Here is a 26,751-nt window from a genome sequence, read left to right as displayed (position 1 = left end):
TGTGTGTGTGTGTGTTTGAGTTCTTGTGTGCATGAATACATATGCATGTGTGCAAGACTGTGTGTGTGTGTGTGTATTATAGACAGATACTCTGTAGGGGTGCACACTAGATAAGAAAGTACTGTTTGCAGACAGACATGCAGACATATAGCTGCATGTTTCTTTTTCATGCAATGATTTTGACCATGAATATTGATGGTGACAGGATGAAGTGAGTGCTTGGAACATGGCCATAGACAATTCTTTGCTAAGTAGAGAAGTTAGTAATCCCACAAGCAAGGACCACAGCAGGCTCATTCTTAATTCTGGTTAAGGACTGAAATGTATATCCCTTTATGTGCAGGAAAACAAAAAAACAGTATTATTTGAGTTTGTCTACTGCAGCATCTAAAAATAGAGCTGAATTGGCTGTATGTGGAATGCCTTCTCTGGCTTTTGTGAAATTCTCTAGTAACAAGTCTCATTCAGAGCTTTGCTGTTTTCTCTTTTGATGTTTTCAGCATGGAGTAGTATAGCCACTGGTAACTGTTAACAGCATCTGCCTATCTGCCTGTCCCACCAGGTGGATAACGATTTTGTACAACTCCTTGCTAGTGCACCAGGTGATAATGACTGTGACTGAGAACTATTTCAGACAGCTAGATAATAAATCATGTGGCATTTTGTGATAGAACTAGGGCTAGTAACCGAAAGGTGTGGACACTTTTTCATACTAGGAAACTCTACCTTTCTCAGCCAGGATCTTCAACATTGATATATTTGCCCACTCAGTGGCACTTTGTTGTTAAATGTAAGTGAATGTAGAGCTGGATCATGTCATTTTCATGATTACAGAGTTATTTTAGCGCTCATGTCAGAATCCGTATGGTATATCTGTTAGAACTGTGCTTTCACCTGCAGAAATCATCCTCAGAGATGCATGTTATGGAAGCAAGCATCGCTAGCACACAAATAACATATAATAAATTATATTGCTTGCATGCACACAGCTCTGAAGTGTCCAGTCATTTCTCAAGGAGGTTTGAGTTACTTATCAGTCATAAGTGTAGCAAGGCCGGTGTTAGAATTTGGATTATGATATATTAATAGCTACAATACCTGGTTCATATATGAGTTATCATAGATTTACTAATACTTGCTGGTGTTTGGTGATGAGGGCAAGGCTAAGCGACCAGCCATTACTAGGCATCCTAATTAAGCGCATGCATAACCCATACCTGAACTAAATGATATAGCTGTTATGCCATGTTTCTTTATTTACTATTTTAATTTTGCATTTTTATAATGTATTCCTTTAAGTATCTGATTCTAGTTTCCAGTAGTTTCTCTGTGTTTTTGTATGGAAGAGATGTGGTTTTGTGCCTGTGCTCCATGAATGCACTTGCTGTATTTTTTTATTTGTGTTATTTATGCTTTCTTAAGTTTTAGCTTTGATGCACAGTTGTTAGTTTGTTTATTTTTATTAATATTTACTTTGCCATCTTCCTGTCTGACTGCTTGGCACAATGGGATTGAGCACTTACTGTAGCCCAGGCAAGTGGGATTCAGTTAGCAACGCTGGCACTGGAGGAAGCAGGCAGAGAGGGAGAGGAGTAAAGGGGTGTGGCCTATTCAGTGTGCCCACTGAGGTTGGGGAGAGTAGTAGATACTCTAGGAGCACAAGGGGAAGTGTCATTTCTCCGGTGGAGACTGTAGAAACTACTTCCTGTGCTTAAGGGAAGAGGGTGGGGCTGCTGCTTGCTAGTAATGCCCCTTATGGAATTGAGAGACAACCAACATGGGCAGTCCATTGCATGTCCCCCCTAGCTCTGCATTCGTAGGGAAGGCAGGGCCAAAAGAAGAAAAACCCTCAACCTAACCCTAGTAGCTGTCTCACTGATGGTTCCTCCCAGTAAACTCTCAGCCCAGTGATGGGGAATAAATGGACCGATTGGGTGGGAAGGGCTGATGATTTACAGGTACTGTGGGTAAGTAGTGATTTGAAAAAAAATATATATTTACTTTGTCATCTTCTGAAAACACTAAACAAGTGCTGTAATGTTTGCTTCAGACCAGAAGTCATACAAGTCCCATTGTAAAGGGCAGTGTAGTTTTATGCTGTTAGTATACTTGAATACTGAAAATGATGTGTGTGTGTGTGTGTGTGTGTGTGTGTGTGTGTGTGTGTGTGTGTGTGTGTGTGTGTGTGTCTGTGTGTGTACGTGTATGTATGTGTGCATATAAATATATATATATATATATATATATATGGGTCCTAGTTGTATCGTCGAAAGTACTGTTCATCGAACCGTACTTTGTCAAACCCAATTTAGCGAAAGTGCATTACCACTGTTTAATGTGTTATATATTTTTTTATTTACTTTTTATGTTATTTTTCCGCGAAAGTGCATTTTCAATAGAATGCACTTTCGCGGAAGTGAGTTATCGAAAATACGGTTCAATGAACCGTATTTTCGATAAATCAAAGTAGATATGGATGGATGTACTTCTAAACATCGAAGTACACAAATCTCGAATGCATAATGTTTAATCCCAAAAAGATTGAAAGCCAAAAAACACGTATGATCCTATGTTGTCTGCTCTGTCTAGCTTCAATTTGTGGGATTATCAGGTCCAACTCTGAAACTCTTATCCGACAATGGCCTGTTCCTTCAGACTTAAAATTCACCAGGCTCTGCCTCCCTTACCCACAATCCCCAGCTTCTCACCATACTCCCCAGATCTAGTTTGCCGCCATTCCTGTCAGCAGCTTGATCCATCTTCACTTTGGCATATCCTTTTTGGAGTGTTATTATACTCCTTTTTTGTCTGATTTTTTGCTATCCCTTGTCTTTTACTTAGTGTTTTCTTAGTGTTGTGTGTGATAGGTAGATAGGTAGTGGTACTTTAGAATATTGTTCTGTAGCTGGGCTTCCTGTCTTCTTGCTTTCTCTTTCCTTGTTTAGGTATAGTGTTTGAGTGATAAGTTTAGTGTAGTTGCGGTAGCTCTTGTAGGTATTGTAATTTTTGCCTTTCTAGGTATGTTTGTGCATAATGGACAAACCTTTCAAGAAATGCATTGCCTGCAGATACAAGTTGCTGTCACAAGGCACACATGACTGGTGCATGTACTATTTGGGAGCAACGCACCTTGGCTTTGCATGTTCGATCTGTGAGGGGTTTGGGTCCAGGAGGGTGTGGTCCAAGAAACATTAGTCACAGGACTCCAGATTGTCCAAGGGGGATTGGAAAAGATCCTCCCCTGCTTCCATCCTGGGTCCTTCTTCCTCAGTCTTACCAGACCTAAAGATCCCACAACTTTTGGGTCCCCCTTATGCCCTTGCACCTACATAAGCTCTGAATCCTCGGAGCTGATTGCCCTCAATGCCAGCTACCAGTAAGGCTGCATCACTCACTCCAAGCTTTCCCAGCCACTTCCTGCTTAAAGTGGCTCCTTCAGGTAGGGCAGTTTCTTCTTTTTCTCAATCTGCCCCTCCGGATCAGTCACCAGAGTCATCTCCTTCTTTGCTCCGGTTCTGAGTCTCCTCAGCTCAGATCCAGCAGATGGGTTTGTCCTTTTCAAAATGGCCCTCCAAGCCCCCATTGGTGGCTTCATCTGTTCATTCATCAAGGTCATTGGTCAGTATTAAAGCTTCTGATTTTGAGCAGCTGATAAGGTGCTTTTTGCAGACTCGGATACAATTAGGCCTTATCCCTTCAGGTCCAACTCATGGAACATCCTCTTCGTCTGTCTGACTTCCTCCCTCGGCCCCCTTTGATCTGAGGTCTTTGGGACTGGTTATGTTCTCACCCTCATGGTTGTATCTCATGGCTTGGCCATCTTCAGCTCTGACTTTAGGTCTTATCGACTTCAACTACTTCGGGCCCATTTGTACCTTAGAGCCTAAGTGTTGAAGAGGAAGTTTCCAGGGTCAGGGTTGACGGACCCCATGTCAGGTTCATCTATGCTACTTGGAGCTTTGGCTTTTGATAGCTTGACTTCAGTCTCAGCATCAGGGCTAGGCATAGCTCTCTTGGGCTGGGGTGTGTCACTGGTACCTTTGGGTACTGGGACACTTAGTTCTGGGAGGCCAGTTTCTGCTTCAGTCTTTGACTTTGTAGAAAGGATGTTCTCCTCTCAGGAAATGGGTCAGGCTTCCCCAGCCAGTGTCCCATCCCCTTTCTTGTCTGGGCATGCGACCAGGCATCAGTCTGCTCCTAGACAGCCTGCGTCTGTGGATCCCATCCTGCTACCTTAGCAGAGGTTCCAGCCATTTCTCCCTCCCCTCTGGCATCAATGGAGAAGGTGGTCTTAGGGAAGAGGAGGTGTAAGAGGAAACACCTTGACTCCCCAGAGAAGACTCTCATGGAGGATACTGACCTTGAGGTCAGAGAGGGGTCCCCCAAGTCTCCACAGGATGATGCCTCATTTGGCAATCTATTGGAGATGCTTCATCAATGAGAAGGCTAGACCACTGAATCCCCCCCGCATTATTTTTTGGAGGTCTTCAGCATTGGCCCATCCACACCATGGGTGGTTTCCCTTCCAGCTGAACCTAGTGTCCCAGAGGGTGCAGAAGGAACCTGACATGGTGGAGCCCATCCCCAAGAAGTCTAATAGGATTCTTGCACCCCCATTGACTGACCTCATTGGAGTAAGGGCCCAGACATTGATGCTGTAGTGGTGGTGCTGGCTGCCACCAAAAAGGAGATCTCTGAAGAGAATTATTCGGTCCACGCCCTGAAAAGGGAGTCTCAGGCTTTGGATCTTTTAGGAAAGCTCTCCTACGCCTCAGCTACATTTGCACTCAGGGCTCTTAATTACTTATAGCACTTAGTCAAACTCCAACATGACCTTGTTTCTGAAATGCCAAGGAACATTAAGTTGTAGCAGTCTCCAGAGACTCAGTTGTCTACCCTGCTATTTATTGCTAACATCTCCATGAGGCTCATTTCTAATGCAACCAATGGAACATTCCAAATGGCTGGCTCTTGTATTTCCATGTGACGCCAGGCTTGGGTGTGATTATGCAACTTTGTAGATTGCTTCAAGGCATCCTTCATTAATGCCCTGTTTGAAGGCTCCTCCTTTTTCAGGGCAAAAATTAAAGATACTCTAACAAGGAGCAAGCAAGACACGAAGACGCTGTCCACCATCGGAATGCATTTCACCACCCCAGTGGACCTTTTCAAGAAATCATAAGGGGGGCAAACACCTCTTTTCAGAAAGTCACAGCAGTTTTCTCAGGATGCTTTTTCAGGGGGTTCCTCGTGAGGATTGGGGGGGTCATAATGGATACCACCCATGGGGCAGGAGAGGTCTGTAGAATGAGAATTTCTGTGAGGCTTTCTCCAATGGGCCCTTAAAGTGACCCTGAAGAGTTTCCCGACTGTCCTACTCTGGAGGCAGTCAGGGGTCACTTGGCTTTTCACCCAGAAGCCTGGGAGGCCAGCACCTTAGAACACATGGGTGTTAAGAGTTGTATTCAGAGGCTACTCTATACCCTTTTAGAGGTTCCAAACGTTTGTCACAAGCATCTCTCAGATGTTCTACTCTATCAGAGACTGCAAGCAGTAATAGAGATTCACAAGCTGCATACAAACTGAGTCATCCAACGTCCCACCAGATCAGCAAGGATTGAAAAACAAGGATGTCAGGCCCATTTTGGATTTAAACAAACTGAGTCCATTCATGACCAAATCTGGATGGTCACATTGCAGTCCATCTTACCTCTTCTGAGGAAGGATGAATGGATGTGCTCAGTAGACCTCAGGGATGCCTACCATCATATAAAGATAGACAGGTGAAGATAGAAGGTTTCTGCACTTCCAGCTAGGGGCCAATCACTATCAGTTCAGGGTCCTGCTGTTTGGTCTCACCACAGTCCCCCCCCCCCCCGGTGTTCACTAACTGCATGGTAGTGATTGCAGCCTGACTTCAGCTGTAAGGATTCTAGGTCTCCCCTTAAATAGATGATCATTTCCTTACTGCCCCCACAACAGCATCATTGATTACAGCCAGAGATACCTTACTCCAACTATGTGACCACATGGGCATTATGGTCAGTTACCTAAAGTTGAGCCTGCAACCTGTTCAGGTATTAGAATTCATAGGTTGTCACTTGGATACAGTCAGCCAAATTGCCAGGCTTCCAAGCTACATAATGATCAGCCTTCATGCTCAAGCCATGTTGGTGCTCGCAACCTTGAAGCCTCCAGCTTATTCAGTTATGAAACTCTTAGGCCCTATGGCACCATCCATAGTTTTGGTTCCTTTAGCCAGATATATGAGGGCTTTTCAAATAACTCTGGCTGTACAGTGGTCTTTTCTAACTCACCCAATGGATTTTCTAATATGACTGACAAATGTATGTCACAACCATATTCATTGTTTTTACAGTGTTTTTTTTTGTAACCAACTGGACACCATTTGTTCTTCCAGCTCCCTCGGCCATGTTTACCACAGACATCTCCCTTCTGGGATGGGGGGCATTTTGAGGGGAGGACAGTTCAAGTGTCCTGGTCTTCTGGTGAATCTGACATTCACATCAGTGTTCTGGAGATGAGAGCTGTCTTCCTTGCATTGCTGGCTTTTCAGGACACCCTTCCCAGAGGTGTGATTGCAGTACAAGCGGACAATATGTCTGTTGCCTGGTATATCAACAAGCAGGAGGGAATGTGTTCATATCCTTTTTGTCAAGAGGCCATGAGGATTTGGCAGTGGGTGAGCTCTTCTCTGTGGTTTCTGGTTGCAGTGTACATCCTGGGGGAAACCAACATTCTAGGCGACAGTCTCAGCAGGACTATTCTGCTTCCCTACGCGGGGTCTCTAAATCTGAGAATTGCAGCTTGGACTTTTTTGACATTGGGGCACTCTATGTTGTAACCTATTTGCATTCCCATCCAATGTTGTGACCTATTTGCATTCCCATCCAACACCAACTACAACAGCTATTATGCCTTAGTTTGCCATCCAAGACAGTCACCCAGAAATCCTTTGTTGTTTGCTTGGCCCCCAAGACTTCTTTACATTTTCTCCCAGTTCCTTTGAAAAATTTCTTCAGAAGGCAGCCTGTGGCAAAGTGACTGTAATCCTCATACCACCTTTCTGGCCTCATCAGGTGTGGTTTCCCTTCCTTTGGCCTCTTCTAAAGTACCCTGCCTTGGGTATTGGATCCCCTTCCAAATCTCATTTCTCATCCAGCAGGTCTGGATCTCCACAGTCTTCACTCCCTCAAGTTAACTGCCTGCTTTTTCCAGTTCCCTTGATGGCCAGAAATACCAAACTTTCACAGGCTACAGTTCACATCTTGCCTTCTTCTCATAAACAGTCTACTAGAAAAATGTAATCCAGGAGATGGAGACATTTTGTACTTTGGGTGGAGTCTCATGGATTTGGCCCTTTTCAGCTCCTTTAGAATCCATTTTAGATTTTCTTGCTGAGTTGTTTCAGTCAGGTTCTAGTTTTTCTACCTTCAAGGTACAACTGGCAGCCATCTCTAATTTCCATGTTGGCAGGGACAATGTTCCATGGCGTTCCTCAAAGGTACCCTTCTGCTTCGTCTCCCAGTTCAGGATCTGGCTCTTCCATGGGGCTTGTCATTTGTTTTACAGGTCCTTGCAGGCCCACCATTTGAACTTCAGCTTCTTCTAACTTGAACCAGTTGTTATGAATGACCTTGCTTTTAGTGGCTGTTATTTTGGTGAGGAAGGTTTCAGAGTTAGCTGTTGTTATGAATGACCTTCCTTTTGGTGGCTGTTATTTTGGTGAGGAAGGTTCCAGAGTTAGCTGTTGTTATGAATGACCTTCCTTTTGGTGGCTGTTATTTTGGTGAGGAAGGTTTCAGAGTTAGCTGTTGTTATGAATGACCTTCCTTTTGGTGGCTGTTATGTTGGTGAGGAAGGTTTCACAGTTAGCTGTTGTTATGAATGACCTTCCTTTTGGTGGCTGTTATTTAGGTGAGGAAGGTTTCAGAGTTAGCTGTTGTTATGAATGACCTTGCTTTTATTGGCTTTTATTTTGGTGTGGAAGGTTTCAGAGTTAGCTGTTGTTATGGATGACCTTCCTTTTGATGGCTGTTATTTTGGTGAGGAAGGTTTCAGAGTTAGCTGTTGTTATGAATGACCTTGCTTTTAGTGGCTGTTATTTTGGTGAGGAAGGTTTCAGAGTTAGCTGTTGTTATGAATGACCTTCCTTTTGGTGGCTGTTATTTTGGTGTGGAAGGTTTCAGAGTTAGCTGTTGTTATGAATGGCCTTCCTTTTGGTGGCTGTTATTTTGGTGTGGAAGGTTTCAGAGTTAGCTGTTGTCATGAATGGTCTTCCTTTTGGTGGCTGTTATTTTGGTGTGGAAGGTTTCAGAGTTAGCTGTTGTTATGAATGACCTTCCTTTTGGTGGCTGTTATTTTGGTGAGGAAGGTTTCAGAGTTACAATCTCTTGATTCTCTTCCTTATTTGGTATTCCACAAAGGCGGGGTGTCTCTCTCTACAAACCCTTCCTTTTTCCTAGAGTGGCTTCTGAGAGTAATCTTGAGTTCTATTCATCTCCCTGTGTTTTTCCTAAATTTCTCCAACAAAGTCGAATACCTTCTGCATTGTTTGGATGTGCATAGGCAACTGAGATTTTATTTGTACTGTACCAAAGCCTTTAGAAAATCCAATCAGTTATTTTTCTCTTTTTCAAATTCCAGGCTGGGCTCACCTGCACCTAAAGTGGCTTTATCCAAGTGCCTATCAGACTGTTTTGTGCTTGCATATTGTTTGAAAGTTGAGATCCTTCCATGCAAACCTAAGGGTCATTCTACCAGGGCTGTAGCTACTTCTACAGCATGCTTTTCCAGAGTATCAGTGGATGAAGTTTGTGCGGCTGTTACTTGGATGGGTCACTGCATTATAAGCTAGATATTCAGTCTAGATCCAGGGCTTCTTCTGGCTTCACTGTGTTGCAGAATATCCTTCCTTAGTTCCTCCAGAAGATTTGTTCATGGCTGAGTACTCTGTCTCAAAGCTTTAAACCAGACGGAGCAGACAGCATCTGCTATGAAAGTTATGTACTTACCATGTTTTCTGCCTCCGTTTGATTCAACCTCCTGCTTGCCCCAGCCTTGGCTTGTTATAGTAAACTTCCCTTTCTGAGATGACTGAACAGTGGAGGTTGTCTTTTCCTTATCCGTGGAGTCCTGCATCCTCCTTGGTTAGGAAGTCTATTTTAAGTTGAAGGTGGCTTTCATAAGGCAAACTCGATCTAAGGAGTAAGATGAGTATCAGGAGACTGTGGGTAAGGGAGGAGGAGCCTGGCGAGTTCCAAGTGGGAAGGAATTGGCCAGTGTTGGATCTGAGTTGAATCCAATAACCCCACAGATTGAACCAGATGGAGACAGACCACATGGATCTATTGTTATGGTAAGTACGGAACTTTCATTTTTTTGCAGGGTGCAAGGCTTCCTGCATCCTCCACACCCCTGCTAATTATATATACCGACTCTGAAATTGCTCTACAGTGAGGGAAAGGCAATTTCCCCTATTCCCACAATCTTGCACAGACTTAACACTAACAGAAGTGATTGAGTGAGTTTCAGTCACTTCTGCAGGTGTTAAACATGTTCAAGATTACAAACGTTTGATCATATGGAGTATTTTTGTATATACACACGCACACACATGTATATATATATATATATATATATATATATATATATATATATATATATATATATATATATATATATATAAAATTTATTAATGCATGTAATAGTGGGGTCTGTGTGAGGAAAGCATTTTTAAAATATTGAGGCACACAACCTGGCCACTTTCTTTTTATGTATTTCGATGTTTGACTACGTGGCTAAGTGCATGGGACACATACAAAATTAATTTATTATTATGTATATGAACAGTCCATCAGCCTTCTGCTGCAGATTGGTTTGTTTGGCTGTTGAGATGGCAAAAGTAGTAAATTTAGTTGCTGCAATCTTTTAAGATAATGCATTTTAAAGGAAAAATCAGTGGGATTTATGTGATGTGACAGAGCTGACCCAAGAGTTATTCAGTATTAACGTCATGTATCACATACAATTTCACTGTATTTTATTGGCTACATCATGTTCATAATTCCCAGCATGATAAATAATCTATTATCAGCTAATTAGTTGTGTTGTTACTTGAATGGATAAGTAAAGAACGTGACAGTAATTTTTAGTTCTGTGTTCTGAAGTCCATTTAATTGCAAGCTCATGAGTATGTTTCACAACAAGTAGATGTCAGGACTGGAATAACTTTATTTGTAGAAGCTGCTGCTTCCGGGACATTTTAACAATGGCACTGTCAAAAAAGATGACAGCAGTTACTGTTGGACATCTGCTGTACTGTTTCTTACTTTTTATGTGGGTCTGGTTTTCATGTGAGTATTTAGCAGTAAAAGGTAGGGTTCACAGAATGCTTACTGCTGCAATTGTTTCTGTATCCATTAGGCCTGAACCTGTATACAGTGTGGTGAACAGACACAACGCAGATAATAAACCTCCACCTCCTCCTTCCCCTAAAATGTACAGCAATGTATCCCGGGATGGGGGTTCAAGCCCTGTCCCCCCACGTAGAGGCTACCGCAGTTGGGGTTTGGATGGTGACATAAGCAGGTACTAAAAGTCCTTCTTTGTGACCAAAGCTGATCAGTTTTCCACTGCTTCCTGACCTCTCATGCCTGGTTTAAGAAAACTGGCTTTGCTGCCTCATTGATGCCATCTGCTGGCTTGCTGTCATTACCAGGGCATGCCGTCATGTGATAGTTTGCTGAATAGTAGGGTTGTTCACGGTATTATGTGCACTGTGGAGCGATTGTAGAGAATATCAGGCTGCTGACAAGCCTAATCAGAGTTGTAGTTTGCTGAAAAATTATTTGATGCTTGCTTATTTATTTTTCACTCTGCAAAACAAATTCCAAAACCAAAACAACTATCAAGCACATGCATGTATGTAATTCATGAAGTCTTTATGTTTTATATTTGTAGTAACCCAATGTTTTCCACAATCGCCCACCATATATCTGCTAGATAGCCGTTTCTTTAAAAGGCTTGTTTAATTTGCTGTAGCTCATTATCATTTTAATGATGCATCGAAGAAAATCTTGTAAAGAAGTTTTATAAAATTTATAACATGGCTTTCAAGCCCAATACCTTACATAAATATTACAAAATGAGTATTGGTCAGATTGTGTCATGTGACTCTGCAAACTCTTTACAAATAGCCATTTTAATATACGCGTACCATAAAGTCAACAAATCATTCTCCTTGCAGTCAGATTTATATTTAATTGCTTCTTTCATAACCAGAAGCAATTTTCCATTATAAGCATGTCTGTTTCTTTTTCACAACAGCAAAAAAATAAAAATAAAAGGAAATACCTGGAACACAGGAGTAGAACTACTCCATAAAAGAAACAAGTTATTTAAATGCTGTTTTCTTAATTATCATGTTGTCCTTAAGTACATAAACATGTTGTGGAAAATAATATCTTACTTAACTCCTGATTCGTGTTTTTTCTTTGCAAGCAGTAGAAGATTTTTTATGTATTTATCCATTTATTAGGGCTACTTTTTCTCCTTTCTATAACAGAAAACTGAATTTTAGGATTTAAAATGGGCATTTGCTAGTCATATAGAAGATGTAGCAGATGGTGAGTCTGGCAAAATCAAAGTGTCCCTTTCAGCCTACATCTCTATTCATTTATTTTATGAGAGTGAAAAACTGAACTGAATTGTCTGAATTATATTGTTTCATAGCAAACATTTAATATCTTGAATAAGGAAAAGAGACGAAAATCAGATTGCAGGATTAAAAACTGATAATGAATTATTACGAAAAACGTGGAAACTTATGTACAGATGGTAAATACAATGATTGTGTTTACAGAAGTTTACACTTTAAACCAGATGTGAACATTTTCAACTAAAATATATCACCACAGCTTGTAAAAAACAGCTTGGTAAGTTTATGGTTTATGATGCATTGTTCTTAATAGAAGCATTTCTGAAAAAAGAAAAACATACAGTGTTAAAAATTGAATGTTGTTTCTTTGTGAAAGTATCACTGTAATGAAAAGAAATATATGATTCTGCTGCTTGCTTTTCCTACATACAGCCAGTTGAACACTTAATCTTGAAAGGAAGCTGGTCTACTATTTGAGGGAACCTGTTGTCTTGAATCATAGTATTAGCACAGCATGAGGAGGAGATGGCAGCATTTTAGTCCCCCAACTAGTACTTCAGCATCGAGAGGTAATGAATGATATGTTGCCTTGATCTTCATGCTCAGGTCCAAAATACTCTCTCCGATGACTTACTAGCAATAGGAAATTGCTTTGAAACTAAAAATCTTTTTTTTTCAGTGGCTCATATACATCATAACTTGGCAGTCTGACAGATAACACTTATCCTTCAGCATTTATTCTGTCTGGCTAGTACTCTCCACCACATGCTGATCACTGACCTCCTCCCTTACACTGACCAGTTTCCCTCCATACTAGTCTTCTGCCAGTGGATCCCTACTCCACCTTCTGCTGGCCCTCCTGCCTTCACTGCTGACATGCATCCTCATGTCAATCTAAGAAACCCATTAAGCAATGAACATCATGAGTAGGAACAGTCATATGCAGGTATACAATGCATTCTTAACAGCCAAAAGTGCTAATCAAAACAACACCTGTGGGTTACAGCCAGAAAGGCAAAGGAGTGGTATATTACACTGCAGATGGTGAACATCAGTGTCAGATATTGGACACAGTGCAGTAGCTGTAATGTGTGGCAGACTAAAAATGTGAGGCCAATGAGTGCACAGATGTAAGAACAGGCAGTAATGATGTCATTCTGAGAAGGCGTATATGCACTTTGCAAGGCATTCATATGCATCATTTCATCCACAGATGTGACAGTGGTCATAAGAACCAGAGAATGCTTTTGGACAGTTGAGCAACACACCTGCCAGTGTTGCACACATTGCCCAACAGTCAGCAAATGTGACAGTGAATGCTGGTGGTGGACATGTCACAATACACAGTGCTTAGCATCCACAAACTAGTACATGTCCTGTAGCAATTTGACAGTATGAGAACAATACATCACTGTCATTCATGTCATGTATTAGTGGAACAGAGAGTCTGGAACAGGCACAAAACATTATGTCACCAACAGCATGGATATCATGTATGCATCATGAGCAACATACAGAAACATGCATGACAAAACATGCACGCATTGTTGTATATGTATACTGATGCATAACAGATTTACAACTATCCAGAGTGTGTATGGGGTATACAGAGTGGTGGGTGCAGGTAGCCACATGTCTGATGTCTGCAAGGCACCATAGATCAACATAAGAGATGTGAAAAGTGGGGAGGGTGAACTCTTCCACTTGTAATGTCTGCAGGGCATGCAGTCAACATTTCTTAGAGTCATCTATGAGATTTAAATCTTAGTGGGTTCAGACAACCATACATCTAATACTTGCATGACATTGTGCCTCTTGGGTTTATGGGGAGGTGGATGTAATGCCCATAATGTAGCCAATGATACTTGTGACACGTGTATGAGGTGTAGAGCATGGTGGGTATGAATGTTCACACCTGTAATGCATACATGATACACATCATCACCAGTTACATACCTTCCTAGGTGCCCAGTACTGTAGGCAAGGATGTCCACACATTTATTTTGCTTTTATGGCACCCAGCACCAGCAGCAGTGTGCTAATAGAGTATATGACCTGATAGACACTGGTAACCGTATGTGCTTGCAAGGCACCCATAAACACCAAAGATGCACCTGTAGGGTGTACTGGGTACCTTACACCTAATAATACCTGCATGGTACACATTAAATCCAATGGAATGCCTGTGAACCATAGACAGCAATCACTGGGGGCCCATCCCTTGTCTAAAACAGTGTTAATCGATAATATTAGCAGTACATTGTATAGCTATGTTCCATATTTTTCAAGAACATGTATTCACTATAGTTCATTTAACCTTTAAACATGCAGTAATTGTGCTTTGAAATTATCCATGAGCCGAAGAACATCTTACACATGACACACATAACCAAAGGATGATTGTCCGTGTTGACCACCACTTTCAGATGTTGCATGCAGTCAGAAAGTCCCTCCTACACATATATATGTTTGTTTTTGCTGTGTTCAGTAGTTCACCAAATCTCAGTTTAGTGGTCTGGTCCTTGGAAATGGTTCACTGAATAGTTGCACAGGAACCACCAATCTCCTTGAGTTCCTTGCCAAAAAAACACTTGCTGTACATATCCAGTAGAAACATGCATGTCTTTAAACCCTGAGACTGAGATATGGTCCTTTGTGCCAGAGTTTGTTCTCTTTCAGCTTTGTTTTAAATGTTTGCATTGATGTATATGATTGTGGGTCACCAGAATCCTCTGGTGGATGGAAAGATTGTGTTTTTGCATACATCTGTATATACCTTGTATGAAACTTACTGTTCATTATGCTGATCACTGTGAATGAAAGAACAAGGCATCAGAGGCAATCTACCAGCTTCTGGAAAGTGACTCAGGAGAAATCTAAAAGAAACTCTATCAGGTTGCAAGGCAAAGACAGAAAGATGAAGAAGATAGCCGTCAGACACCATTTATAAAAAATGCCAGCAACAACCTACTCACCAGATGTTCATCATTCCGACTGCCACTGTGGCAGTTTGGATTATCACCAGGGTAATCCTGTACTGGCCAGCTTTCATCAAAAGCTCAGACTCCTTTCCCTCTCTCTTCCTATGACAGCTGATTGACTAGGTATATCCAGAGAGGGCAACCTTCAGCTGTCACATGAAATGATTGTTCAGTCTTTTTCTGCCAAAAAGAAAGCCATCTGACTCTTTAAACGGTGCAGTGCTGATTTCTTCCAGTTTATTGCTAAGATAAGCCCCATTTGGAGGACCCCCTTCTTCTCATTTTGTTATATTTATTATTCTTTTTCTATATTTATTTTACTATTTTATTTCTGTCATTGTTTACAGTAATTCCTATGGCAATTTCTGCTTGTAGTATTTGTTTGGTTTCTATCTTTGACAAATGTTTGTTTGTACTGTTTCTGAGGAAACTTTCAGTATTGTATGCTGTTAGACACTAAAATCTGTCTGTCTTATGCAGTCAGAACTGCAAATTAATTGTCTCTCATTACTGTTGCAACTCTGTCTTATTTTCATCTTTTGACAGGAAAATGTTGGAGAACATGGATGTTTTTCAGCATTTACAAATTGTTTACTATATTATGACTCAGCTGTGTGTTTTTAACATCAGAACTCAGTTTTACCACAAATTAAGTTATTTGAATGTACTATGGAGACGTTGCTGTCTCTGACAAGAAAACATTGTTTAACTTGCAGTTAAATGTTATTTTATAGCAGTTTTACATAAAGCTGATTCGGTGTACATATAAAATATTGCATGACAACTATAGGAATTAATCATATGATGTGAGAAAGGATTGGAAAAAGAGATTGGATAAGCAATTCACAAATAAACAATGGGCGAATACATATATGGCTCCCAAATATCCAACAAAGTCTAGAAGACTAGTTTGCATAGATATTGTTATATTTCAAGCACACTCCAAAGAATTTTTCCTCAGGTGGATTGCAAATTTCGGGATGTGACAGGTAAGAAAGAGGTAATTGGGAACATATTTTTTGGGAGTGTAATGAGTTGTCAGACTTTACAAATTCCCTGCAGGCTACTCTGTCAGAAATATTGGATGAGAAACTGGTATAAGTAAGGGAACTGAACTGTGATACAGAATTGGAATTGCCTAGATATAATAAGGTCTTGCTGGGTTTAATTCTGGTGGCTGTGAAAAAAGCAGCTAATAGAAAACAGAAAGCAAAGCCTAAACCAGCAGTACTAGAAGTAGTGAATATAGTAACAGAGATAAAATAACTAGAATTTGGGTCTTTAGAAAAGGGTAGGAGCAAAATGCATAGAAAAAGTGGGAGTTGTGGGAACAGTACCTGCAGCATAATGTTTTTGAGAAGGAATGAGGTTTAGGGGAAGGCAGGAAATGAATAAGCTATGTAATGTTTGACTGACAATAACTGTAGATTATAAATTATGTATAATGTTTACAACTGAAAATATGTTAATACTGTTTGCTTTTATTTATATGTGCATGATTGCGTATGTCATATTCAGGCCAATTTTGGACCTACGTTGTTTGAATAAATTTGTGAAATGAACAAAATTTCAGATGGTCACGGTATATTCCTTACTCCTGTTACTAAGGAAAGATGACTGGATGTGCTTGATTGATCTTCACTCCAGGATGGATATTACCAATAAAAATGGACAGATATCCCAGGAGGTTTCTTTGCCTCCAGCTGGGACCCAGTCCTTTCCAGTTCAGAGCCCTGTCATTTGGTCTCACCACAATCCCTGGGTGTTCACCATATGCCTGGACAACTGGTTTATAACCACCCCCACCAGGAATCTTCTCCAAGCCAGGGACTCCATGATCCAGCTTTGCTCAAAACTGGGCAACTAGGTCAATATAGCCTTGGAATTTATTGGAGCACTTTTGGACACAAAACTGCAAATCTCTAAGCTTCCCCAAAGCAGGATTTCTTCTATCCACAACAAAGCACTTGCTGTTCTTTCATGCTAAAAGTCACCAAGAAAATTGATTTTGTGTCTTCTAGGCTCAATGATGGTGGCCATCACCTTGGTCCCTCTTGCCAGGTATCATATGTGGGTTCTCCAGTGGACCCTGTTGGCTCAGTGGACAAACAAAAGTCAACCCATTAACTTTCAGGTCTCAAACATACCAATTTTCAGGTCTCATATCCAGTTGTGGTTCGAATCCCTGCTACTCTCCTAGAACCATCACTTTGTACTACCTTTCCTGTAAGCCGTAGTGACCACAGAGGCTTCCCACTTAGGGTGGGGGGCATTTCTTGGGAAAGACCGTGTAGGGTATGTGCTCCCCTATGGAGGCCGGTCTTCACATCAACATTTTGGGGATGAGAGCAGTTCTCCTAGCATTGCAGGCCTTTCTGAATGCTTTTTCATTACGTGTGAACACGTACAGAAGGACAATATGTCGGTGGTCTGGTACATAAACAAACAGGGAGGAACATGATCCTACCACTTTTGTCAGGAGGCCATAAGAGTATATCAATGAGCAATGTCTTCTTGCCACTTTCTGATAGCAATGCACATCCTAGAGAAATCCAGTAGTCTAGTGGATAGGTTGGGTGGGTCTCTATCCTTTTCCTTCATGAGTTTTCCCTCAACGTAGCTGTGATAGATCAGGTTTTCATTCACTGGGGCCAACCCTGCTGTAATGTGTTTGCCTCCCCTACAACACCAAGTGTAGCATGTATTTTGCCCATATCCCCGGAAGGAGAGTCAACGAGGGATAGTCTGGTCCACATTTGGCTCCAAGTCTCCTGTATGCCTTTACTCCTATCCCTGTCATACTGAAAGTTATTCACAAAGGCCACAATGATCATCATTGCTTCCTGTTGTCTCCAACAGGTGTGGTTTACCTTCCTCTGGTCTCATCTGGTTCACCTTCCCTGGGTGCTAGGATCAGCCCCATATCTTTTTTCTCACTATCTGGGTCACCACATCCAGACATTCATGCCCTCAAACTAACTGCATGATTTCTCCAATTTCAGTGGTGGCTGCACAGTCCAGGCTTTCAGCCCAAGTTGTTCACATTTTGTCCTCTTCATGAAGATCCTCTACCAGACAGATCTATAACAGCAAGTAGAAAAGGTTTTCTAGATGGGCTTCAAGTTGAACCTAGATCTTTCTCAGCCACTCTTCCAGCCTTTTTGGATTTTCTGACATCTCTCTTTCATGACAGAGTCAGTTACTCCACCATTAATGTGCAACTTGCAGACATTTCAGTTTTCATAATGGAAAAAAAATCATTCTTACATCATCTCCTTTAGGTTGTCCAAAGCTTTTGTTAGGGGTACCTTCGTTCTTCGACCTCCACTCAGAGATCCTGTTCTTCCCAGGAAATCAATATTTTGGTCATGCCTTAACCAGTCCTCTCTTCAAATCTGCAGCTAAAGTTGACAAAGTTATTGATGCGGAAAACTCTGTTTCCAGTAACCATCACCTCTGCCAGAAGAGTTTTGGATCTACACACTCTCTCTCTAGTAAACCTCCTTATCTGTTTATTTCACAAGGATACAGTTACCCTGAGAATTAATCCCTCCTTTCTTCCAAAGATGGCTTCTGAGGCAACTATTAATCAAACAGTCTTCCTGTTTTCCTTCCAGATTTCACAAATAAAGAAGAATATATATATATATATATATATATATATTAACATTTTTGGGCTGTACATCGACAGTTAAGTTTCTGTTTACATCTTACTAAGAAGATTAGAAAGACTGATCAGTTATTTGTCTCCTTTTCCTCATCCATACTTGGAAAAAGGGTTTCTAAAGTGACACTTTCCCACTGGTTTTCTGATTGAATTTCTTATGTTTACAAAGCGAAAAGTTTATTCTTGCCAAAACCTCCTAAGGCTCACTCAATTAGATTTGTGGCTACATCTGCAGATTTCTTCTCCAGAGTTTCACTGGATGATATTTGTGCTGCTGCCTCCTGGTCCAGTATTCATACCTTCATATCACACTATAAATTGTATTTGCAATAAAGGTTGAGATCCTCCTTTGGTTCAGCTGTGTTCTGAACTATCCTTCCATGAGACCTCCCAAGTGTATTAGTAGCTGGAGACTCTGTCCCATCTGCTGTGGAATGGAGGGAAGAAACATCAGATACAAAAGTTATGTACTTTTCATAATGATTAATATGTATTGTCTGCTTCCGTCTTTTCTAAACTTCCTTCTCTCCCCCCTCAACCGTTTCTTAAAGTTTTCTGCCTTGACTCCTGGAGTAACTGTACTGGATTACTTCGGCTTGATCATGTACTTTTCAAACTCTAGGCTTGGCAGTTGGTATTTTATAGTATGTGAGCTTTTGGTCTTATAGATGAAGGGGCAAACTCGATCTGAAGTGTCGCTCTCCTTGTAGAGGGTTATGGGTAATAGGAGGAGCATGGGCACTTGATCCAAAATCTGAGAGTGGCCAAAGTCAGATCTGATAACTCCTCCTTTGAGGAAGGACAGACGCAAACAACACAGATATGTCATTACTGTAAGTATATAATTTTCATTTCCTTCTGGTCAGAAATGATACAGACAATACCACCAGTTTTGGTACTGTCTGTCAATTTGCTCAGTCATGAGTTTCTTAAAACAGGCATTCTAGACATAAAAAGTCCAAACAACACCCCTGTGGGAGTCCCATATCATTTGTCCCTAGCAGATGAAAAATGATTCTGTAACCTATGACAATAAGTCTAGATGTTCATCGTGCACACAGCTGCAGTCATAACAGATGGGTCATCCTGCTGTCAGGCGGGTCCTCGGTCGGCCGAATTCCAAAGTCTAGGTCTGGCGTCGGATGACGTCGCTTCTTCCCTGATGTCAGTGCTACAGGGGTATAAAAGAACCAGCCGACGCCATTTTCTTCAGTCTTTCTTGCCGCGCGGTGCCCGAAGCAGAAGCAGTTCGCAAGTGCCGGTCGGCCAGCTCCTGAGATTACGAATATTTTTCAACCGAAGTCTTCTTGAAAGCTAAGTACCCCGTTGGGGTAACTTTTCTTGCCTCAGATCGATGTCAGACAAAGTTAATAATTGCATTTCATGTGGGAAGCAAATACCGCATAAGGATTTCCATTCCCTCTGCATTCCTTGCTTAGGCCCAGACCACGATGTCTCGGCCTGTCGTTTTTATGCTACATTCAACAAACGCACTATTAAGCATCAGGCAGAGTTCGCCCAACACTATTTTGGCAAAAAGTTTAATTACATTATGTCGTCGGATACTCCGACACCAGTTTTGAGTAAAAGACGCAAAGATAAGGACCGACATACGAGATCGGCGACTTCTACTGACACCATGCTAAAGCCGACTACAGGTGCTCCGGTTCTCAGTGAGGTGCCTACGCAGCCCCTGACTACCGATGACACTTCCTTAGCGGTGTCTTCTGTGCCCGAGGTCACAGGCTCCTCGGCCCACACCCCAATTACAGATACTGACGCCACTCTTGGCGGGGAAACTCAGAGTTTAGACAGGCCTGCCACCTCCAAGGTGTCTTCAGGCCTTCTTCTTTTTCCATTAAGGCTTTCACTAAATCTAAAGCAGCCATGCATACTAAAAGACAAGCTCCACAGGGCCCCTCTCAAGGCCCCATGCCTAAAAAACAGATGCTCAAAATGGCTGAGGATTTGATTACTCTTATAAGGGGTTCTCAACCCCCCTCGGACAAAAGGCCCAGAGTAGAGGAAGAATACCCTTCCTCGGACCAGGCCTCCATTACTTCAGAACATTCTGAAGACCAGGAACATTCATACTCCACTTTTGAAGATTCTGATGGAGAGGAGTCCATTCCCTCTGTCTCCCCCCCCTGAGGACTATTCTTTTGGGGAAACCTTGCATACCTTGAGGGAGCACTTCCACTGGGAGGGCCAAGATTACTCATACTCCAAGAAAAGGCTCAGGGATTTCCTCTTACTCCCTCAGCACAGGCCTCTGGCTATCCCTCCTGTCTTAGACATTCTAGATGATGTGTAGTCAGAGGCCAGCCTTAACCCAAATTCTTTACCTCCAGCTCCAGTCAAGCCTGACAGGTATTACCGGGTTCCTGATTCACACCAATTCCTATACAAAAGCCATGCGGCTGACCCAGAAACTATTTCACAGGGTTCCAAGGGAATTAAGGCCTCCACTGCCAAAAATCCATTACCTTCAGAGAGAGATTCCAGAGCTTTAGAAAGGTGGGGGGAAAAAGGTATACACCTCGGCCACTTTAACCATGAGGGCATTAAACTGTCAGTTCCATATGTTAAAGTATCAACAGTTTTTGTTATCTCAGTTGAAAAGCAAAATGTCACAACCTGAACAACCAGACTTGAAGGAGTTGCAGGATTTGTTGCATAGTGCAGAACAAGTCGGTAAATATACCTTGCAATGTGGTTTTGATGCTTTAGAGGCCTCATGTAGAGCTGCTGTTACAGGATCAGTCATACGTAGACATGCTTGGCTCAAAGAGCAAACCTTACCAGATCATGTCAAAGCTAAATTACTAGATGCACCTCTTCAAAAAGATGTATTGTTTGGTTTTAAAGCTGAGGAGGTATTAAAGAAAATGGCGGAAAATGCAAAATCAATGCAGACAGTGAAAGATTTCCTACAGGTACAACCTCCACGTTTCAGTAGAAATTGGCCTTCAAAAAATTGGTCCTTTCCAGCCATGGACAGACCTCAAACAGGTAGATACAGGTGCCCGAGGGGTAGAGGGCAATCTCAAGGATCATTTAGAGGCAGACAATGGCAAGCACCTACACCAAGAGGTGGAGAGGATAGATCACAGCCATTCAGAAAGCAGAACCAATGACTTTCCCCTTTGCATGCCAAGCAAAGCTCTAATGGCAGCACCTTTAGGCAGAAAACTGGCATTATTTTCGAAAAATTGGCATATTGTCACAAAAGACAAATGGATCCTGGACATTATAGACAGAGGCAACAGATTCCACTTTCACGCCCTTCCAAAAATGAGATGCATACCAAACCTGCCACACAATCAAAGGGCAGAGGCACAAAAACAAATTTCAGCTCTCATGGATATGAAAGCTATTCAAGAGGTACCTGCACAAGAACAGGGTCAAGGTTTTTATTCCAGACTATTCCTGGTACCAAGGAAGGACAAAGATTGGAGACCTATTTTGGACCTATCCATCCTAAACACATATTTACTCGTACCAAAATTCAAGATGCTCACATTACAGCAGCTTATTCCCATGCTGGGCAAGGAGTCTTGTCTGGTAACATTGGACCTCAAGGAGGCATACCTGCATGTCCCTATCAGACAAGATTGCAGAAGATACCTCAGATTTCTTGCAGGTTCAACCCATTATCAATTCTCTGCATTGCCCTTTGGCTTATCTACTGCGCCCAGAGTGTTCACGAAATGCCTGGCATCAGTAATTGCCTTTTGCAGACTTCAAGGGATACAAATATACTCATATTTGGACGACTGCCTGATCCAAGCAGACAGCAAACACATACTTCTGAAACACCTGGCATTTGTAATAAAGTTGTTGAACTCTCTGGGATACACAGTCAACAAAAAGAAATCAAGACTAATACCCTCTCAAACAATAATTTTCCTGGGTGCCAGCTTGAATACAAACACCCAGATGGCCTACCTCATGCCAGAGAAACAAGGGCAACTAACTCAATACTTCAGAAAACTGGCAACCTTCAGTAGGCTGACTGCAAGGAAAATCCTGCAGGCTCTGGGATTCATGGCATCTTGCATCCTGCTAATCCCATGTGCAAAGCTGCATATGAGGAAACTTTAATGGTACCTAAAAAACTTATGGTCTCAACACAGCCACAGTTTGGAAACAATTATACTACTGATTCCATGCCTCCAAAAGGAATTTCTGTGGTGGGCTCAAGCATGCCAAATAAACATAGGTCTCCCATTCTGCTTGCCTCAAGCAAATCAAATCATCACAACAGACGCCTCAGACTACGCCTGGGGGGCGCACATGACAGATCAGTGCATTCAGGGCAAATGGTCCCAAAAAGAAAAGCACCTACACATCAATCAAAAGGAAATGCTAGCAGTAAAAAATGCTATTATGGCTTTCAAAGACCTACTGCATCCAGGCCAGCTATTGATAAGGACAGACAACACCACAGTGATGTGGTACATAAACAGGGAGGAACCCATTCATATCCCCTGTGCAGGCTAGCCATGTCTCTTTGGAACATGGCTCTGGAATTACAAATCCAACTTCAAGCACAGTTCCTGCCAAGCAAGGAAAACACGCTGGCAGACAACCTAAGCAGAAATATGACAGATCCACATGAATGGAAGTTGCATCCTCAAGTTTTTACAAAGATAATTCAAGCATGGCGAAGGCCAGACATAGATCTCTTTGCTACCCACAGAAATTATCAATTGACAAAATTCTGCTCAAGGACCTATCATCCACAGGCCTGGAAAGTGGACGCACTCTCTTTCAGTTGGACAACAATGACAGTTTATGCCCTTCCACCTCTTCCTCTGCTGCCCAAAGTTCTATTAAAAGCCAGAGCAGACAGACCAAAGATGATTCTCATTGCTCCAGACTGGCCAAGACAACACTGGTACCCACTCCTGAGGAGCCTGACGCATTCCCCACCATGGATCCTGCCTCTAATGCCTCTTCTATTGACCCAGCACAACTTCAAAACTCTTCACAGTCAGCTGAAAACACTCAATCTAGCCGCATGGAGGATTCCTTAAATTCACAACAGACCCTACTCTCCAAGGAGGTGCAGGATGTCATTTTGGAGGCCAGAAGGCCTTCTACTAGAAAAGCCTACTCCACAAAATGGAAATGGTTTTGTGCCTGGAATCAGAAAAAGGGTCAGAATCCTGGAATACTGAATTTACCTCAAATATTACAGTACCTAGCTGAGATGCTAAGCAGTGGACTTTCATTCTCCTCCATCAAAATCCATGCCTCAGCCATTTCTGCTCAATACAACACTGACCCTCCTTTATTCTCTCACCCTCTCTTAAGACAGTTCCTCAGAGGGGCTAAGAATATAAAACCCCCAAGGAAGCAACCAGTACCTGCTTGGGACCTCAATTTCATTCTAGAAAAACTGACCCTGCCTCCATTTGAGCCAGCTGCTTCAACAGAACTGCAATATTTGTTATGGAAAACAGCCTTTCTTCTGGCTATCACCTCAGCACACAGGGTTTTGGAACTACAAGCCCTCATGGCTGTGCAGCCTTTCATCATTTTCCATCAGGACAGAGTTTCCTTATGAACCAACCCTTCCTTTATGCCAAAGGTAGTATCCAGGGTAGCCTTGAATCAGGCTATCCACTTACCTACCTTTTACCCTAATCCACAAAACAAAGGGGAGAAACTACTACATTCCTTGGACATTCACAGACAACTTCGTTATTATTTGGACAGAACAAAGCCATTCAGAAAATCAGAGCAACTCTTTGTGTCCTATGCTACAGGTGCTCAAGGGAAGGCTATTTCCAAACATACAATCTCAAAATGGATAGCCCACTGCATACGCTTTTGTTATTCTTTTCATGGTAAAACTGTACCTACAGGCATCAGATCTCCCTCCACAAGGGCCACAGCTACCTCTGCAGCTTTCCTCAGGGGGGTTCCTACCAAAGATATTTTGTAAGCAGCCACTTGGAGTTCTGTACATACTTTCTCCAAACACTATCACCTACCATTATACTCCAAATCTAGAGCGGGCTTTGCCACTGCAGTCTTGCAGGGCATCCTTGCTCCTCCTAGTTCCACTTAGTGCCTACCACCCCTTTTTTAGCTTTGGGATTCTACCCATCTGTTATGACTGCAGCTGTATGCACGATGAACATAGTACAGTTTTGTACCTACCATAAATGTAGATGTTCGAGTGCTAATACAGCTGCAGTCCAGGTTTCCCTCCCTCCTTCCCCTCTTGGGACAGGCCTAATGGCTAACACCTCCTCATACAACCTGATTGGGGTATTCTTTTATGGTGTATTTGCTTGCAACTACTGTTTTTTGATTATATTGCATTGCATTATTACATAAATTTATGTTTTGCCTTCCTTCTGGGGGCACCTGACATCTGGGGCAAGAAAAACTGAAGAAAATGGCGTTGGCTGGTTCTTTTATACCCCTGTCGCACTGACGTCAGGGAAGAAGTGACGACATCCGACGCTGGACCTAGACTTTGGAATTCAGCCGACCGAGGACCCGCCTGATGGCAGGATAACCCATCTTTTATGACTGCAGCTGTATTAGCACTCGAACATCTACATTTATGGTAGGTACAAAACTGTACTTTTTGCAACCAACAGCTAACCCATTTAACAATTTAGGAACTAACACTTGACTCATTTAAAGTCCTAATAATTTCATTGTGCGGTGGCTGTTATCAAAATCTCTAGCAAAGTCCAGGTATACCACATCTGTAAAAAAAAAAATCTACATCTAAGATGGAAACTGATAAAATCTGTCAAACCTGGGCACCCTGAAAGAAAATAAATATCCATTCCTAAAGATATGAGGGAATTCTTAAAGGTTACCACTAGGTGTACACAATGTGTACATTGCAGGGTAACCTTTTTAAATTCATAAACATCCCAACCCACTGTACTTTTGCATTAAGATGTGCATCACCACGGTGGACTGTCTCCATTAGCCATGCTAGATGCTAATGAGATAGTCCAGGGGAAAGGCATATACTGATTAATCATGTACTCTCCCCAGAATTGCCTCTGGGAAAGTTCTATGCAATCACTCAGCAGTGTAAATTAATACGGCCACTAGGTACACCTCATTGTTGTGAACATGGAAAAAAGTCCATGTTCATCCGTCATGGTAGAGGCAAGTGCTGGGGAGTTTAGTGGTAAGTTAGGTTTAGGAGGTGTGTGCATGTGTATCTGTGAAGGGTTGCACATGTGAGTGTACATGGGAATGTGTGTCTGCCTTGGGGCCAGCAATAAGGAAGTTAGGGAGTAAGTTAGGCAGGTGTGTTTTTTTGTGTGTGTGTGTGTGTGTGTGTGTGTGTGTGTGTGTGTGTGTGTGTGTGTTTCTTTCTGTCTGTCTATGGGTGAATGAATGAATAACTAAATGAGTGTCTGTGAGTGCAATCTGGTGGAGAGGGGGCTCTTTTGTGTCGGGGGAATCAGGGTGGATGTCATACCTCCACATATGCCTAGACCAATGAGCAGAGTCTGCAGCTTTGTGTGGGGGAGCCATTAGCTACCTAGGGTGACTCATTACAGGAGTGTTTAAGTGACATTTAACTCGCTAAAGAAGTGCTTGAGCAGCATGTACTGAGAACAGGGATCAGGGGAAGGGAGTAACCAGTATCCACCATGGATAACTCATTGAAGGAGTGCCCAACAGGCAGGTACACAGAATAGGGATCGGAGGGTGGGGGAACAGTAGACACCAGGGATAATCAATATGTAGTGCCTTTACAGCGCATACTGAAAAGTAAAGGTGTGAACAACCACTGGACACCAGAGATAAATAGCATTCATTAAAAGTCACTAAACAAAATTAAGAAAAAGTCTGAAAAATCAAAGTACAAAGGGGAGTTTGAACAGTGCACCCTTGACACAAGGAATCCCTGAATTAGTCTGCTATGCTATCAGCACATGCAGGATTTTTTTTTTTTTTTTACATATATTTAGGATCATAGGCATTATGCAGTGCCTACAGCATTCTATGACATAAAAGGGAGAGGAACAGGAAACATTAGGCATACCTCTACATACCTCTACATGTTAGCACCAAGATTATGATGACCATGGAACTACATTTAAAGATGGAAGTACATAATCTCAGTGATTAGCCTTGCTTGATGTACAACTCTGTTTTAAGCATCCTCCATGTGTTTCATGACTGCATGGACACTTTGTTTGATAACCATCAACTCTGTTGCAATTATCTGGACAGTTGTAAGTAGTCGTAACTCTGTAGGGTGTACAACAGCACCTGCAAGATAGCTACATGGGGTATTCCCACTGTGCATAGCAAAATATGGAAATGACCTGTCATGTTCATAGGTAGGTACTAGGCTATCTGCCCGAAAGCATTTATAAGCCTAGCTAGAATGTGTTGGCTTTTGCCGCCCCCCTTAGATTAGTTCC

The 26,751-nt window shown here is 42.1% G+C and overlaps 1 protein-coding gene across 1 annotated transcript in view; it reads left to right on the top strand.

Annotated features, from left to right (window-relative positions):
- The window catches only part of DLG3 (discs large MAGUK scaffold protein 3), a 3,698,230-nt gene that overhangs the window by 2,155,403 nt on the left and 1,516,076 nt on the right, over positions 1–26,751 (top strand). Inside the window, exon 12 of the mRNA XM_044057417.1 lies at positions 10,447–10,611. Within this exon, the coding sequence (XP_043913352.1) occupies positions 10,447–10,611 (165 nt within the window). The remainder of the gene's footprint in view (positions 1–10,446; positions 10,612–26,751) is intronic.

This window comes from Protopterus annectens, chromosome 15.part0 (genome assembly GCF_019279795.1).
Source record: "Protopterus annectens isolate FY-2018-M chromosome 15.part0, PAN1.0, whole genome shotgun sequence".
NCBI classification, from domain to species: domain Eukaryota; kingdom Metazoa; phylum Chordata; order Ceratodontiformes; family Protopteridae; genus Protopterus; species Protopterus annectens.
The sequence above is the reverse complement of the archived record's forward strand: the minus strand, read 5'-3'. Positions and strand labels throughout refer to the sequence as shown.